The sequence below is a fragment of the Ovis canadensis genome, chromosome 7 (genome assembly GCF_042477335.2).
Source record: "Ovis canadensis isolate MfBH-ARS-UI-01 breed Bighorn chromosome 7, ARS-UI_OviCan_v2, whole genome shotgun sequence".
Classification (NCBI taxonomy): Eukaryota; Metazoa; Chordata; class Mammalia; order Artiodactyla; family Bovidae; genus Ovis; species Ovis canadensis.
This window is the reverse complement of record NC_091251.1, coordinates 32,497,755-32,515,840: the sequence shown is the minus strand read 5'-3', so window position 1 is coordinate 32,515,840 and position 18,086 is coordinate 32,497,755. Positions and strand designations below refer to the sequence as shown.

General features: G+C 55.6%; 1 protein-coding gene across 1 annotated transcript in view; it reads left to right on the top strand.

Annotated features, from left to right (window-relative positions):
* The first annotated feature begins 355 nt into the window (after positions 1-355).
* Positions 356-18,086, top strand: part of HCN4 (hyperpolarization activated cyclic nucleotide gated potassium channel 4) — a 41,702-nt gene continuing 23,971 nt past the window's right edge. The window contains exon 1 of the mRNA XM_069595577.1: positions 356-1,143. Within this exon, the coding sequence (XP_069451678.1) occupies positions 356-1,143 (788 nt within the window). The remainder of the gene's footprint in view (positions 1,144-18,086) is intronic.

The window sequence follows — 18,086 nt, the reverse complement described above, 5'->3', positions numbered from 1 at the left end:
AGCTCCGTTTCAACCCGCGCCCATTGTTCCCCGCGGGGGCGGGGCGCCTCGAGCCCGGCCGCGCGCCGCGCCCCTGACCGCGGGAGTGAGGGAGGGAGGGAGGGAGAGCGGGGTCCCCGCGCCCAGCCGGACCCAGGAGGAGGCGCAGCGCGGAGAGCCCCGGGACCCGAAGCCGGACTAGGAGCCTCCCCGCCGCTCACAGCCTGCCTGGCATGGGCGCCTGAGGCGGCTGGCGCCGGCGGCGAAGGACGCGTCCCTGCGGGCGGACTGACCGGCGGGAGGAGCTGGAGCCGGTCCGCGGCGCCGCACCCGCGCCCCTGCCCCTGGCCCGGTTCGCGCCCCGGCCCCTGGAGCCATGGACAAGCTGCCGCCGTCCATGCGCAAGCGACTCTACAGCCTTCCGCAGCAGGTGGGGGCCAAGGCGTGGATCATGGACGAGGAAGAGGACGCCGAGGAGGAGGGGGCTGGGGGCCGCCAGGACCCCAGCCGCAGGAGCATCCGGCTGCGGCCGCTGCCTTCGCCTTCACCCTCGGCTGCCGCGGGCAGCACGGAGCCCCGGGGCGCGGCCCACGGGGCGGCAGACGGCGAGGGGTCAGCCCGCGGCGCGGGCAAGTCCAGCACGAACGGCGACTGCAGGCGCTTCCGCGGGAGCCTGGCATCGCTCGGCAGCCGGGGCGGCGGCGGCGCGGGAGTGGGGGGCGGCAGCAGTCACGGGCACCTGCATGACTCCGCGGAGGAGCGGCGGCTCATCGCCGAGGGCGACGCGTCCCCCGGTGAGGACAGGACGCCCCCGGGCCTGGCGGCCGAACCCGAGCGCTCCGGCGCCTCGGCGCAACCTGCAGCCTCGCCGCCGCCGCCGCCCCAGCAGCCGCCGCAGCCGGTCCCCGCCTCCTGCGAGCAGCCCTCGGTGGACACCGCGATCAAAGTGGAGGGAGGCGCGGCCGCTGGAGACCAGATCCTCCCTGAGGCCGAGGTGCGCCTGGGCCAGGCCGGCTTCATGCAGCGCCAGTTCGGGGCCATGCTCCAGCCCGGGGTCAACAAATTCTCCCTGAGAATGTTCGGCAGTCAGAAGGCGGTAGAACGCGAGCAGGAGAGGGTTAAGTCCGCCGGGTTTTGGATTATCCACCCCTACAGCGACTTCAGGTAAGGGGGCCCGGTGACGGTCCTGTGGGTTCTCTGAGCGGTCGCAGGCATGCTTCCTGTCTTCTCGGCCCTGCCTCTCAGCCAGAGTTAACTTTCCTTCCTCTCGCTGGGAGCTTGGGGCACCTCGAGGCTCCGAGACACCCCCAGACCTCCTCTTGCACCGCGCTGAGAACTTTCCTCTGTGCTCCAGCCTCCCAACCTCATCCTCTCCGGGTCTCGGCCGCATTAGAGGCAAGCTGAAAAGGTGTTCTGAGCCTGGCCTAGCCCTGCCCGCAGCCACGATGAGGCTCTGCCGCCTTAAGCCCCACATCCCGCCTCCCTCTTCTGGGCTGCAGAGTCGGGGTGGACATCCCCAAGTCTGCTCCAGGTCTTTCAGCCTGCAGAGCAGGGCCCGGAAGAGAGAGACTGACCTTTTGGCAGCTGGGCCAGCTCGTTGGGCGCTGACCCCAGGCATTATTATCTGCCTTCTGGTGTCCTGGGAAGCTGCAACTGGGGAGGAGCTCCAGGGAGACTGAGGTCACTGGGGCCTCAGGTCCAGGGTAAAAGCCTTCTGCACCTACCTTAGCCCTGGGCCCAGCCCCTCATGCCAAGTAGTGGGCCAGGAACAGGCACCCTGGGCAGCTGGCATCCAGATGAGCAGGGCAGCATGACCTTGCTTGTCGTGGTCAGTGAAGATGCCTGGTGTCCTGACTGACGAGCAGTTGCCCTGTGCCCCATTCTCACCCCAGTGGTCCAAGCTGCAGCATCTGCTAGGTCTTTCATGGGTCAGCTATGACCCATGAAACGGTGTGACTACCAGTCAGGGAGAGGAACCCCGCCCCCTCCTCATCACCAGAGTAGATGCCGCTGAGGAGCAGATACCACTCTGGGCCTGTGGGGGTACTGTGCAAAAAGAGAGATTGATGATTTTCTCTGAAGTTAGAACCAGCGATGCCCCTACACTCATCAAGATCTTGGGGCCTCCCTGGGGTTTCCTGATACACAGCATTGAAGTGAGGGTCTGGAAAACATTCACTCTTTTGAGGTGGGTTTAATTCATTCTCTCTCTCTCTTTCTCTCTCTCTTTCTCTCTCTCTTTCTCTCTCTCTCTCTCTCTCTCTCTCTCTCTCTCTCTCTCTCTCTCTCTGGGGGCCCTGCCCCCTATTTAACTCTCTTCCCTGCCTTCGCTGCTTGCCTGCCAATATAAATGAACATTTTGCCAACGCAGAGCCCTCTTTGCAAACTCCAGGGAAGCTAGGTTTGTAATGAGAGCAAAGCCGTTTTCCATCCAATGAGAGAGATTTCTTGTGCTAGGAATGACCAGTCAGGCAACACTCAACGGCTTAAAATAGGTGGTGAATGGAGGGCCCCTGCCTTTTCCTATTTTGAGGGATCACTCTACCTAACCCTAATATCCAAGATTCCTGTTCCCAGAGGGCATGGGCATTCAGAGGACAGACTAAACAAACAGCTGCAGTCCTCAATGAGCTGATGTGTGAGCTGATGGGAGACCCTCCATGAGGAACTGTGGATGCTTCCCTATACCAGTTTCTTAAAGTGTGACCTCCTCTCAGGTCAATACTGGAACCTGAGGATCCCAGCCTGAGCTAGGGGAGGCATGGGAAGGCGCTGTTGTCTCCTGTATTCCCCCCCTCCCGGGGTGGGGGGGTGTCCTGGGCTCCTCCTGTCTCTGAACTCCCTGGTGGTGCTGGCAGGTAGGCCCTGTCAATATCAACCTTCCTTCCCTTGCTTGGCTCCCTGCTGTCTTTGTTGTCTGAAAGCCTCTGTTCAGATTTCTCACCACCAACCTCATTGCCTGGGATGGGAGACTGCTAGGGACCAACCCCAGGAATGCCTAGCTTCTGCTGACAACAGGCATTAATGGAGCACCTTCTGGGAGCTGGCTTTTACCCTCCCAGATGCCCCTTCCCCGGGATGCTGAAGGGTTGGGGCCAGGCTGACTGCATCTATGCAACCTCCCCTGCCTTCCTGATCGAACTCTGCCTATCTTGGCATGTGTGTCTGCAGTCCTCTTGCTGCAGAATCTCCTACTAACCGCAGGCCACCTGGGACATGGTGAAGAGGGTGGTAGGGATAGGGAGGTGTGGCTGCAATGGGATTGTTAAATGGGCAACCGAAAAAGGGTCAGACTGGGCTTTGAATTTGGGTTTGTGCAACAAGCAACAGGAAATGGTAGCAGCAAGTATACACCTTCTGTGTGCAGCCTGATGCTAGGTGTGGTGCAAGAGAAGAAATCCAAGAAAAACTATCTGTGTGTGTGTGTGGAAGGGTTGTGATCATGCCTCTAGAACAAAGCAGCTGGTCTCATCTTCACAAGGTCAAAGAGGCAAGGATTATGGCCAAGTCTTCCAGGCTGAGAACACCCACCAACTCAACCCAGCCTCACCACCCTGCCCCACCCGCCCCAGTCAACCCAGCACCCCAAGCCTCAGTGCCTTGAGTTTCAGTCACTGGCCTTGGGCCTCTATGTGGAGCCAATCCAGCTCAGGCTTCACAAGAGCTTCTGCGAGCATTGTTCAGGCCTGTTGAGGATTTGTTCATCATTTTGACGGGCAGGAAGCATTGATCCAACAGAATTGGTTTAATAAAGAATTTCCAGCAAACCATGATAGATTGAGTTTGTGGTTTGGCGTTCAGGGCTTGCCGTCACAGACTGCTTCCGGCATCTCCTCTTCCTGGAGGAGAAAAGGTGGATGCCTTTTCCTGGGGCTGGACTTGGCTACGCTCTGAAGGGCCCACATAACTTGGGCCCTGTAGATAACAGGCTTTTCTTGGTTGCCTCTGCTCCACACCGCCCGCTACATGCACACACACCGTGTCCTGGCTATCCCCATGCTTGTCTCCCTTCCTCTCCCCTTCTACTCCGCATTTGCCTTTTGAACCCATATTTAGGGTTTGGTGAGGGAAGAGACCAGAACATGCAGCCCCTCGGGGCTTTGCTTCCCAGGCTCCTGCCCAAGGCTGGTTGGGCCCTTGGGTCCTGGGTGGGTCCTTCCTTCCACATGAACCATGTCTTGGAAGCTTAGCTTGGTGGTAGGAACCTGGAACAAATAAAAAATAGTATCTGTGTGATCTTGTTTTCCCAAGAGGAGAGAAAAGGAGTGGGGAGACCGCTCGCCCCCCCAGTGAAGATGTACCTGGTTTTGCTCCCGGAAATTAGGCTTTCACGTGTCAGTCTGAGGGGGTTGTCCTGAGTATGTGACCTCTAGGTATCTGAGCAGATGTCTTGGGGCTGTGCGTGTGGCCTTGGGGGCTGGAGGGAAGTCCCTACGTAGGACGTCAGTTCTAGGGCTACTCCTATGCCCCAAACTCCAGCTTGGCTCTGAGAGTGGAGACAGGCAGAAACTTGGCTCTTCTCATCCCCCTGCCCATTCCATCTCCTCGCCTAAGCTTTCTGAAACTGTGAAGAAAGGAAGGAAACAGCAGGCCCTGGAGGGTCCCTGGGGTCAGAAACAGCTGGGTCCAAAATCACATAAACTGGGCCAATGGCTGGTAGGTCCCTGAGCTGGCCTAAAACTGACTTTCTGTGCTGCTCCATGGCCCAGGCACTGCCGCTGCCCACCTCATGTCAATTCCTAGCCCTGTCTGCTAGGGGCACCTGCTTGGTATATGAGCCGTCCCTGTGCCTCAGTTTTTCCATCCAGAAAAATGGGAATCCTGTTGCCTATGGCCAAGCAACTGGACACCAGTTGTCCAGCTGTGGTCACCCAGTGGAGTTAAGGTGAACTGTGAGAGAACAGAAATTCGAAGGTGAGCCCCGCCACCCTGGCCTCACTGCTCCCTTCCCTTAGTTCTGAGCAGACCAGATGGGCCTCTGTCCTTGGTTCAGGCCAGTGGTTCTGGATCTGCATCAGAGAACTGAGAACCTGCTGGAAACTATAGAGTCTCTATCCAGAAAGACACACGTATCCAGACACACTTGATATGAACACTCTCAGTTTCTGGGGTCTGTGGACCCCTCCTAAGTTGAAAACCATCTAGGCTGTGAACCCTACTCTGGACCAGCCCCAAAGAGAGTCTTGGCCTGGGAGGGGCTGGGGTTGGCCTCCCAGAGCCTTCGCTGGGGCCCTCTGTAACCTGAGGCTTTCCGTTGCCTGCAGGATGCAAATGAAAACGGGCGAGGAGATGCTTTAGGAGGAAAGGTGCCCTGCTGGGGGATGAGTGATTTGTCTGCCTCCTCAGTGCCCTGCCTGTCTCTCTCCCTTTCAACCATGGGAAGGGTTGTTCGGGTCAGTGGTGAGGAGAAAGCAGGCAATAGCAGGATGCCGGGCGTGGGGCTTTCTGGGGCCTTCCTGGGGGGGTCTTGTCCAGGACTGTGCTTCTGCTATCAGTGTGGAAAGCCAGAAAAGACACTGCAGGCTGCTGTGGTGCTAGGGGAGGGGGAAGGGCGTTGGTGCAGAGGGGAATTCCAAGGTGAGCTGCCTGGGCGGTGCTGTCAGCGGGCCCAGTGGGCAGCAGGATTCTCCAGTGACGAGGACGTGCTCAACCTGCTAAGACTCGGGCAGGTGGAGGACGCGCTGCAAAGGCCAGCATCCAGCGCAGGGCTGAGGTGCTCCCGGGATGTCGGGTGCACTGAAACCCAATGGGGCCAAGGGGCCAGGACCCTCTGGGTTCTCCCCATTGCAAGGCTTCAATTCCGTGTCTGGCTGCTGCAAGATGAGGCTGGGGGCCTTTCTCCTGCCCGGCCCCGCCCCATTTGTTCCCTTAGCTGCTGTGAGCACCAAGCTTTGGGGCAGTCAAATGGGCTGTCTCACACAGTGCTGGGCCCCCTGCCTTCCATGTGCCCTCCTCTCCCAGTCTGAGGGCACTGGGGTCTTCTGGGATGCCCTCTCAGCCCAGTGTGGCCACCCTCATCCATCTCCCCCTCCTTGCCCATCACATGGCATTTGCATAGAGCTCTGTGTTGGTTACAGTGCGGTGGTTCTCATGCCGTCCTGTCATCCTACTCACCAAGGGTCTGTTAAAATGCAAATTCTGACTCTTTAGGTCTGGGATGGGTCTGAGCTTCTGCATCCTGATAAGTGCGCAGGTGAACCGAGGCTGCTGGTACCCAGCCTAGAACCATGCTGAGAGAACTGAGGTTCAGAGCGTGTGTTCCATGCATAACCTGGGCTCCCTGACTGAGTTTCTTGAGACCAGAGACTCTCTCCTCCTCTTGGCCTCTAGGACACCAGCAGAGTGAGTTCTGTGAACTGAGTTGAGTGGCCCGCAGCCACAGAGGTCGGCACAGGCTTGGGGATGTCAGATCCACGGCCTCCCTCCCTTCCTGCATCACTGCCTGGACACTGCCGGCCCCGGATGCTGGCTGTTGGGATGAACAGGAGGAGGCCAGGTGGCCCGAGGGCCCTCATTAATCCATCCCATCCCACTGTTTTCACAGCTTCTTGCCCCTTCAAAGGGCTGGAGGGATGGCCGGCTGGAGAAGGGGCAGGGAGTATGGTGACTGCTGTGTTGTAATGAGATTTCTGGGAAGGAACAGATGTTGTCAGTGAGGGAGTCCAGAGGTGCCAGGCAGGCGAGCTGGTGTGAGGGGTAGCTGATGGTGGCTGGCTGGGAGGAGGGCAGACACAGTCAGTGAGAGCAGTGGTCTTGGCACCTTCGGAGTGGGGGTCTCAAGCTTAATGCCCCTTCCTCCACCCCAGACCATGCCTAGCGGCCCCACTGAGCTGGACTTGCCTGTCACTTCTCACTGCCCCTGCCCAGCCTGGTAAGCATCCATCTACATCTCGATGACGAGGCTGACAAGTGTCATCGCAGCCTGACTGGCCCTTGTGCCTGTCACAACACTGGCCACCATGGGGGAATTCACCCGGAGCAGAAGGTCTGGCCCCAGTCCCCCAGGGGACTTGTCATGTAACTGAGGAGGCAGCCGGCTCCAGCACACATACCTCTTGGCTCAAGGCTCTCACGAAGCTGCTGCTGCCAGCTGCTAATTAATAGAGGGCTACTGAGGCCGGCCAGGCGGTCCTGCTTGGGCCCAGGGGATGTTGAAGAATCCACATTTCCCAGCCAGAGCGGGCCACAGGGAGGCCAGGGGCACTGCCTTGGCTTCAGAGAGGATGTTCTCTGCCAGCCAGGCTTTACCAAGAAAGCATTGCCAGGGCCCTGGAAATCTGTGATCCTGGAGCCTAGGCAGCCACTCAGAGACACTCTGTCTCATCATCAGTTACCCAGAGCTGGGGCGAGAGTCTGCCCAGTGAGGTAGTGAGCTCCCTGTCACTGAGACTGCTCAAAGTGAGACAGCAGTACTTACACCAGAGGTTGCTAAGCAGCATCCTGTGGACCAAAGACACTACCCAGATGTGTTCTGTTTGGCCAGCACAGTGTGTCATAACAAGTCTGAAACAATGTTTAAAACGGAAGGATGTCAGACAAAAATTTGGCTTCCCAGCTTCTCTTGAAAAATCGGAAACTGGTAATGCCGGCCCCACGTTCCCACCCCATGTCAGGGAACTGGAGCTCAGCAGAGGCCTTAAACTGGTTTTTGGTCCCCAGCTACCCACAGTCCCCTCCTGTCCTGTGGTCTCTCGCCTGCACCCAGCCGTATCACTTGTGCACGCTTAGCTGCCTGACCCCGTAGGCTTCTGAGTTTATGACTCTGGACTCAAACCCATAGAGATCGGAGCCAGGTGGACTCACAGACCAATAACCACCACTTATGAACCACAACCATGTGCCAGACTGTGCTAGGAGCTGCATTTCTCATGTTTCACTTATTCTTCATAGTGGCCCGAAAAATAGGTTCTATTGTCCACAGTTTACAGATATGGGAACTGAGGCTCTGATGGGCGGGGGAAAGGATTTGCTTGAAATCACACAGCTATGAAGCACCAGAATTTTTAATAGAATTTGAACCTGTTCTCTAGGACTCAAAACTTGTACTTGTCCCTTTTCTCTCTTCCTTCTTTTCTTTGTGTGTGTGTGTGTGTGTGTGTGTGTGTGTGTGTGTTAGCTTTTAAAAGCCAAATTACAAAAGCAGTTCAAGAAAACATTCTCCTAAGAATGAACATATTGCAGATAATATTGAACACACATTATCTGTGTGGAGGAGCTCAGCTGGCATGGGAAATTGAACAGGCCTCAGAGTACCAGATCTGGACGGGGCTTAGCAAGCTCTTGGCCTAAAGCCTTTATTTTATAGGTAGGGAGCAGAGGATCAGAGAAGGAAAGTTACTGGCCCAAGGTCAGAGAGTAAGTCCAAGTTAGAGATGAAACCGTAACCCAAGAAGGGTTTTGACTCAGAGGTCTTAGGGCTCCACAGCCCACCCCACCCCCAGCCAGAGAGGGGTCCAGGGAAGACTTCTGAATGGTCTCATCACTGGAACTCCTTTTTGTCTCCCCAGCCTCATGCCTGAATTTTGGACTGTTGAGTACATTCAGGATCCTTCTTAATTTAAGCTCATCAGTGAGAAGGGAGCCTTTCCATACCTGAGAATGTAGCATCTGGAGGCTGAGCAATGCCTATCCTAATCCCCCACCCTGGGGCTGCTGCCTCTGGGGATCTGGACTGGGACACTTGCCCATCTGCTCCCCCTGCACAGCCTGACATGGAGACCTTTGGGATTTTGGAACTACATCTGGATGCCACTGATGTGTTTGGGGTTCAAAGGGGGAAGGGAACAAGTAGCCAGTGGTGTCTGTGTTTTCTCCACCAGAGAAACATATGGTCATGGGGTCTGTGAAGAAGTGGAGTCAGTCTGTGGTTTAAGGCTCAGTGTGCGACCAGGATCAGGGTTCAGCCTGGGACCAAAATAAGACCTTTGTCTGAAGTGAGGAACTGGAGTACTTGAACAGAGCCTTGGAGCCAACCTCAGTGCCTCCCTGAGACACTGGGGCTGGGGACAGGGTGGGCAGGTTGCCCATTCCATCCTCTGCCCTGCCACCCCCACCCCCAAAACCATCCCTTCTTTTAAGCTCCCAGAGCTCCTACACCTCTTAGCATCTGAGCCAGCTGCCTGTGGTCTGCTCAGGGAGGTAAAGTACGAATTATAAATACTCAAAGTTCTACTGCTACCGAAGCCAGAGCCACCAAACCTCACACGTGCCCACTCCTGCCATGCTCTGGTCTCTCATTGTCTGGGACTGTGTCTATCTTCCCAGCCAGGCAGCCAGCTAGTGGCTCCTGCAGAGTAGTGCTCAGGCTGGGCAGAGAGATGTGCTGGCTTGGTAGAGGCACTCCCTACTTCCCACTGCATCCCCACCTCTGGGCTCCCACAAATTGCCGAGCAAGCGGTGGGACCTCCAGGTCTGCTCTCGGCAGCTGCGGGGGCCTGATAATTGGCTGATGATGATTTTGTGTCTGTCTAAGCATTTACCTGTGTGGGTGGATATGTTATGTCTGCACAAACGAGGCTTTCAGAAATTAATACATAACACAGGACTGGCTAATACCTTGTCTTCTGGGCTTGGAAAGGGGTGAGTGAAGGCAGGTTGTGCCCACTGGGAGACCAGATGCTCCAGTCCAAGACTGTTTTCACCCATCATGGAGAATGGGGATCTCTACCCATCTGGCAAATAGGAGGGTAGTATTTCAGCTCCTCTTAGGGTCCCCTGATCGGGTTTGCGGGAGAGCAGACAAGAGATAGACCAATTTGGACTGATGGTCAGGGAAGGCTTCCTGGAAGAAGCAGAGCTGAGCTGGATCTGAAGGAGACAGAGACCCATTTTGCACACTTTTCTTGGAGGCAAGTGCCTGGGAGCTTGATCCGCCTGACTTGGTATTGTCAGACAAGGGGGGCAGATTATTCCAAACCTGCCCTTTTGGACCTGCACTCCTGAAGCTTAGCCCTTGAGGATTCTGACCCCATGGCCCCAGGTCTTGCCCCCCGATGCTGCCTGAGTATGTGTGTGTGCATTTGCAGGTGAGTTTGTCTGTGTCTGTCTCTGGCCTCTGACCCTGGGTCCTTGCAGCCCAGGCCAGCTCTTCCAGGCCTCAGCCCCAGCTGTACAGCCTCTGAGAAGACTGCCTTCTTCTTCCATCCTAGACCCGGAAGGCAGATGTTACCACTGTAATAATGTCACTGAGTGTGTGGCCTGGAGCCCAGAAGTAATTACCCTGCGGTTCCCCATCACAGGCTGGAGCAGCCCCTGTCAATAATTAACCTGAGTCCCCGGCCACTTGACGCCAAAGGCAGCCATGGGCTTCTCCTACCTACGATTTGTCAAAAGAGACTGGGGGATATCCCCTTCCCCACGGACAGGAAAGTCCCTCCCCCTCAAGCCCACAAGGCTCCTAAATGCCACTGGCAGCTTTTTGAAGAAACATGGTCCAGGAGGGGGGACTCTGCAGCTGTGGCCTGTCCTCATGTAACATCAGGGCCAGCCCAGCCCGGAACCCTGGGCCTGTCATCCCAAGCTTCCCCAGCTTGTAACTGTCCACCCTCCCACGCTGGGTTTGCCTTCCTGACCCTCATCCTGTTCTGCCGGGTGACCTCAGCAAAGTCCTTTCCTCTCTCAGGGTCCAGCGTCATAGCTCAGTCTGAGGCTGAGAAGGGAGCAGAGCTAATTGGCCAAATAGGTATTGAACCCGTAATCCTGACCCCATTAGTGCAAATTGAGCCGGCAAAGCAGGGACCGCGCCGCTGACAAGTAGAGCTGATGAGAATCTCCTGCCCTGTTTCCTGAGACTCTGAGAGGCCCATCCAGGCGTGATCTTGGATTTACATGGCCCCTGTGCTCCCAGGGTGTGTGTGGGGTTCCTCTTTCGGTGGCGTCTCCGCCAGCCCCTATCCTGGGGATCAGGGCTGGGGCTCCCTAGCACATTGTTTGGTTATGCTGTGTCTGCTTCCTCCACCCCCCGGTGATTAGATCACAGCCCCTGTTGGGGTGGAGATCAGGCTTTTCTCTGGGCAAAGGCCCCCACCCACCCCTTCCTCCCAGTCACCTCTTCTCTGGGGCCAGGGCTACTGTCCCCTCCTGGAACCTCCAACATGGTCTCAGTTCAGATGGGGGGATCCACAGAGACCAGGTCACATGAACAGCTAAGGCTGGAAGAGTCCTGCAGGGCAGAGCAGTAGGACCATTGGCTTTGGAACTGGCAAGGGAAGGAAATGCGACAATGTCCATCCTGTCCCAGAGGCTCTGGGGAGTCATCCTCCTGCCGTGTTGCTCCAGGGCTTCTGTGGACAGAACCGAGGGAGCCAGCTGGAGGAAGAGGCCAGGTGAGACCAGGCTGTGTCCCATGTAGCTGGGTGGGCTGAGCCATGCCCTTACCACCTTGGCCTTGCTCTCCTCATCTAAAAACGGAGCTGGAGAGGGGTTGGGTTTTAGCATGACCCCCAATCTGAAACTGGTGGTTGTAGAGTCACCTGGGAGCTTTCTGCAATTATGGATGCCCGGATCTCCGTGCATGAGGCTCGGGCAGGTAGAAGTTTGGGAAGCACCCAAGTGAGCTGGGCACCCCGAGTGCCCTTTCTGCGCTAACCGTCTGCCTGTCTCCAGCTGCAGTGTGTTCACCATAGCCCTCCAATGCTTCCCAGAGCCTGGTAGAGAGATACCTCCAAGCCATTCATGACGTTCTCCTCCCCAGGGAGTCATTCCCTTTCCTTCCTCAGGGCAGGAGCAAAGAGAATCATAAAACTCTGGGCCTGTTGGGACCCCAGGGAACATGGCCCTTGCTCTGTGTCCTTGTCAAACTGTGTTTTCCTGGAGGGAAGGCAGAGTCCCATCCAACTCATGTCCCCAGAGCCCAGGCACTCCCGGGAGAACCCCATCCTAACAAGAAGAGGGGCCCGTAGGGAGAGTCAGCGTTTAGCCACAGCCCTCCCCCCATCCCCGCCGGTGTCCTGTTCACCCTGTCCATCGCCTGCTTGGCCTCAGGAAGTTTCACTCTGAGTGCATCCCGTCTCCTCCTCGATGAGGTGTGCCTTCCTGCAGGAGCTGGTGAGCCCTCCTACCTGATCTCCCCTGAGCTTGTGCTCACGTGTGACTCCGCAGCAATATTCTATTTTTACTTCATTCTTCTAAGTGGAAAGAGCTGTGCTTGAGCCTTTTTTGTTTCTTGTAAGACAGCTGAAGGATTTCTCCATTGCTGGCCCCCTCTACAATTTCCCCCAAATGGTCTGAGTGAAGCTCAGAGAGGTTGGACCACTAGCCTGAAGGAACATCCTGGCAGTTCAGGGTCATTGTAGAGTAGGTGACCCCTGCTGTATAGTTTGGTGTGTGTGTGTGTGTGTGTGTGTGCGTGCACACACATGCATGCTTTTATGCTACTGTGTCTCCGATGAGTGCACAGATTTAGAGTCTCCAGTACAGGGCTGAGGCCTTCAGAGAAGCAACGGGTTGATGTCTTGGGTGTTCCTCCTGGCCAGGACTGGGCTTGGCTGTGCCGTTGAGAAGGTGCAATAGCAATCCTTTCCCTGAGGAACTCTTTCCTCTGCACCTTCATGGCTGCCCATGTCCCCAGAAGAGTCCTGACTGCTCAGTCTGACATTCAGTATGCCCCCATCCTTTCTTTGGGTCAGGATTGGGTTGAGGGAGGGAATGTCATGGTTTTCTGAGATGGGCATTCTTCTCTCAGCAAGCTTTCCCCCTGGCCAGCTGCCCTTGGCTAGCCTCTGCACTGCAGAGATCCATGGAATCAGTATGTCTTTAGAGAGTGTCTGGCTCCATCCTCTCATTGTACCAATGGGGACACTGAGGCAGGGATCGTGGGCACACAGCAAGTAAGAGACTGAGATGGGTAGAACCCAAGACTCTTGGCCCCTGGTCTAGCTTCCTTCTGCTGGATACCACACACCTCCTTCTTGCAACCACAAGGCCAGCCTTCCTGACCAGTGGGCACTCTCAGGCCCTGTCCTTTTTGGGGTTTTTGTGCCCAACAAGCCATGCTGCTCCCCCCTAGACTGAGGGCTTCTCGAAGTGGGACTGAAACTGCTAGGTGGCATTTTGGGGGGCCCTGAGGAGCTCCAGTCCTTTATGTCTCAGCTCAGAAAGAATTCAGCAAGAGGCAAGTGATAGATAAGTGATTTATTAGAATAGGATGCTTGTGAGGCTTACAAGTGGGTGGGTGAGAGGGTACCATGCCAAGAACTTAGTAGGTTACAGTTTTATGATCAAAGGAGACTTGGGGAAGGGGGAGAACCACCTTCTTCCTCGTCTTGGGTAGGCCTCACACTCCCATCATCAGTCCCTCCTCTGCGTTGTGTGGGGGAGTCTTCTTGTCCCTGTATGGTCAAGCCAGGACTGTCATGGAACTATGGAAAAGTTATCCCAGGTCTCAGTACAGTGAGGGTCTTTCACTGCGAAATGTTCCCTTTGCACACACCTCTGGATCCCCTTAGTCCTGAGGCCAGGACCTGCATCTGAGTGGTTATAAGAATAATAATGATGATAGTAACAGCCAGCATGTGCTGATTACTTGCACTGTGTAGTACATTATTAACGTTATCTCATTGAATCATCTTGGAATCCTGTGAAGCGGGATTAAAGGTCTCATTTTGTACACAAGAAAACAGACTCAGAGAGGTTGAGCGATTTGTCCAAAGCCACACCGCCAGGTATCCAGACACTAGAGAGCATCACTGCTGCACTGCCTGCTGGGACCTAGCTGCTCCAAGTGCAGCCCCTGGACCAGTGGCCTCAACATTGCCTGGGAGCCTGTAAGCAATACAGGTGTCAGCCCTCACCCTGCACCCAGTGAATCCAAGTCTGCATCTTGGTAAGATTCCCCAGGTAATTTAGGCACTGTGCCATGTGATTAAAAGATCACAGAAGGGGAAGGGAAGGTTCTGGCAATTTCAGCCCTCACGCAGCTTACCTTCTCCTTGGGGAATGGCTGCAACTAGCCCTCATTGTATGCTGAGGGACGAGGACCTCAGCCCAAGACTGAGAGGGACCAGGGAAGAGGCAGGGGTAAAAGGTCATTTTGTCTGCGTCTTCAAAAAAACAGAAACAAACCAAATTATGTTCTTCAGGTAATAGCGTATCCTCACAGGAAAGTGAGTTCCCTAAAATACTCCAGAATCCGGATAACCCACCATAAGTCCAGCGCTAGCTGGATGCCCTTGTCTGAATCGCACTGGTTGGGAGGCAGCCTCAGGCGGCCGGGGGGAGCTGCTACCTGGGAGCCCTGTGATTCTGAGTCAGAGTTTGAGGTGGGTTAAAAATAGAGCCCTAGTGGCCAGGCGGGGGTGGAAGACAGCAATTCATCTGCTGTAGGGGAAGACCCCAGGCTGGGTCAGGGGAGGGTGGACCAGAGGAGGGGGGCTTGGGGGGCGTTTATTCCTCTCGGAGGCCGGAGTTGAGGGCGGTGGGAGGCAGCGCTTTCCAGTGTGAGAGAGGCCGAGAGGCAAAAGCTGCCCGACTCCTGCGCCGCGCGCCCCTCGGCTGGGCGGAGCGCAGCGACGGGGGCTGGGCCGCAGCTCTGCCTCGGAGGACGAGACTCGAGAGCCTGAGGTGGGGAGGGGCTGCTCCCTGCTTCCCAACAGTTGCTGTCGGTTGTGGGGGAGGGAAGGCAGGGAAGGTGTCCCACGTGTGTGCGTTCCCGCGCGCGGGGCGTGCGTACGTGTGTGTATGTGTGAGTTGTGGGCAGGCACGTGGTCTCCTTTGCCGGTTACACCTGCCCTTCAAATGGCCTCCCTCTGTCTCCTCATCCTTAACCGCCTCCGGAAAATCTGCTCCTCCTGCCGTCGCGTTAAGACAGCACCTTTGTCTCGGCGCCTAGGAATTCCCCGCGGACCCGCGTGTCTCACATTAGCGGACTCTTCACCGTGTGGGTCACTGATCTGTGATTAATTTGGGAGGGGGATTGTTTTTCTGATTAAAAGGTAATATTTGCCCATTATGGGGAATTGAGAAAATAAAGAAAGCTATAATATAGGAAACAAAAATCACCCATAATCCACTACTTAGAAATAGCCATGTGAATTCATTTTTAAAATTGACAGTCACCCTCTCCCCCCCGCCGCAACAGTCTTTAATACGCGCACTTATTGAACGATAAGACAATTTTACTGAGACCTCACTCCCCCCACCCTTCTCCTTCTGGGTGCAGCTATTGTGTCTACATCTGGGAAAAGGAAGAGGTGTCATTTCTGCTCTTGGGGAGCACACAGCAGGTGTGAGGAGACGAGACTAATCCTGGGTCTTCAAGTTAGGGGCGATGTAAGGGAATTCAAGGGAAGAAATGGAGCTGCCTCTTCCCTGCCCTCCACCCCGGCCTCCCCCCCGCCCCCCCCCCTTCTGGATCTCTGTGCAAGCCTACCAAGTAGGTGGGAGAATCTGCCAAGTCCCCACCAAGGGGGCATGCCTGAAAGGAGGGGGCTTGGTGTGTTCTGCCTTGCCAGGCTTGTGCTGGTCAGGCTGGAAACACAGTCATGGCCTTGGTTGACATCTTTAGCCTCAGTCACCCCCCACCAGCCCCTGTCATCCCTCTGTGTCAGAACCCTGACCCCACGTTCTGCTGGCCCGTCTCTTGTTCATCTACCTTCCCCCACCCCAGCTCCCCACTCCTCCTCCGCGACATTTCAGCCATCATCTTAACTAGGTGGGAGCCGTTTGCTAGTGGATGTTGTTGGGAGTCTTCAGGTCTTGGCGGGGTGGCGGAGGGGAGGGCGGTTTGCATGGGATAAGTTCCTCCCTGCTCTTGGGAGGCCTGTGAAAGCTTTGTGGGAAGGAGTCGGGGTCTCAGAGGGCTGCCCATTTTGTGTAGCTTCTGCCGGGCCTCCTGCCACTCAGCCTCTGGCTCCCAAGGGACTCATTCAGTCATTCATTTATCACTCATCCACCCATTCCCAGGCGTTTTTTGGACCTACCTCATAAAAGGAAGTGCAGCAAGTTCAGAGAGTCGAGTGACTACAGTTACATCCTAGTGTGACAAACGGCTCCATTCAGTTCAGCCGTTCAGTGGTGTTCAACTCTGCGACCCCATGGACTGCAGCACGCCAGCCTTCCCTGTCCATCACCAGCTCTCAGAGCTTGCTCAAACTCATGTTCATCAAGTTGGTGATGCCATCCAACCATCTCATTCTCTGTCATCCCCTTCTTCTCCTACCTTCAGTCTTTCCAAGGGGTACCTTGCCAGATTTCCTGGGAGACAAAAAAAGCCTCCCAGGAAAAATGACAGCTCCTCTGAACCAAGTGGCCTGGAGTGGGCAAGGCTGGGGAGGGTATCTCCAGGTATAGGACAATATGTAGGAAAGCCTAGAGGAGAAGAAAAGTCCTGGGTGCCTGGGACACTGAAAGCTGCTGAGTGTGTCTGGAGCAGAACACCCAGTACAGGGCTGGAGGAGGCTGAGTCAGATCAGGAAGTGCCCCCAAATGACAGCAAGGAACTTAGATTTTAACTGGGAGCTTGGAAGGACTTTGGGTTTGGCAAAGCAGGGAGAGGACGCAGACCCTGAAGTCTGGTGGGTCCTGGGAGAGGCAGGAGCCCAGGTAAGAAGATGCTGAAGTGGGCCAGCTGGTGGGTTGATGAGCCGTGCTGGATCCCACATGACTGAGTGTTGGAGGTAAGCGAGATGGGAGAGTCGAGGATAATTCCCAGGTTTCTGGGCTAGGTGTCTGGATGAATGGTAGTATCACATGCTGGGAGCACAAGTTTGTGGGGGGAGCTGCTAAGTTATATCTGGCTCTGTCAAGAATGAAGTTCCCATCAGACATCCAGGCGTAGATGTGTAGTCAGCAAGAGAGCACATGGCTGTGGGGCTCAGGAGAGAGAGGTCTGGTTTGGAAGCCAGCCGAATAATTTTGAGACCTTGGGAGTTGGTGAGGTCACCCCAGGAGAGTGTAAAGAGGGAGAGGAGGTGGGGGCCCCAAGGAACAAAAACATTTAAAGGTCACAGAGGGAAAGAGGAGCTCCTGCGACGGGAGGGAAAGGAGAACCAGAGAGAACAGAGAAGAGCCAGTGGAGCAGAATGTCTCAGTGGAAATGGTGCACAGTGTCAGATGATGCAGAGGGTCAGGATGGAATGGACTGGAAATTGTGGGATCTGGCAGCAGGATGTGTGCCTTGGCAGTGTTGCTGCAGGATTGAGAGGCGTGCTGGGGAAATGGACGTGGAAGTGAGAGAGTGGGGACAGCCACACGTCTTTCAGGAAGCTTGGTTCTGAGGGGAGAAAAGATAAGACAGTCGGGGTTCAGGAGTGATTTTATTAAGTGCGAGATCTTAAAAGCTGATCGGAAGGGACTGAAGATATGGGTGAGAGAGAGGATAACCTGTAATGTTCCTGGGAAGGAAAAAGGGAACAGTGTTGAGAGAGCAGATAGTAGAGTCATCGACTGATCCCTTGTGACTGGGGAGGGGGAAAGCGGGGAGGGAGACAAGCAAGGGAGTAGTTTGATGGCAGGAAGAGAAGGGGGCATTCTGCGGGCTTCTGTTTCCTCTGTGAAGTGCTGTTATCTGCTGGGAGGGAGGGGGAAAGTGGTGGTTTCAGAGCTTTGAGGAGAGAGGAGATAATTTGGAAAAGCCGCTGTGGGAAATGGGTGGGAAAGGCTGTTAGGGTCTCCTGGAGGGTGGGCTGGCAGAGGTGAGGACCCTGCTGAGTACGGAAACACTGATGAGGAAATAGAGACACAAGGAGCTAAGGCACTTGGTATTCAGTAGGACTGGTCTGAGGTTGTGAGGTCTTCTGTACAGCCCACCCCCCTCCATGGAAACAGGGAAAGAGCTGATGATGGCTGTGAGTTACAGTTATGATCTAGTGAAGTTGGACCCAGAGGACAGGGCAAGAGAGGTTGATGAGCAGAACCACTATGTGTGGGGGGAATGGGGGGAGGCAGGAGGGTTCTCATAGGATAATTAGAGGGCCGGTGACTGCAGGCTCCTGGGACACCAAAGAACAGACTTAGCATGATTGGATAGAAAACTGGCAGAAAAGGAGGTTAGGGTGGGAGAGAGCACTACTTATCTGAGATTAAAGATGGACCAACTGCAGACAGTGACCCGGTCCAGGATGTGCTGTTGGAAGGGACTGGAGTGAAGACTTTAGAGGTGGGACATCAAG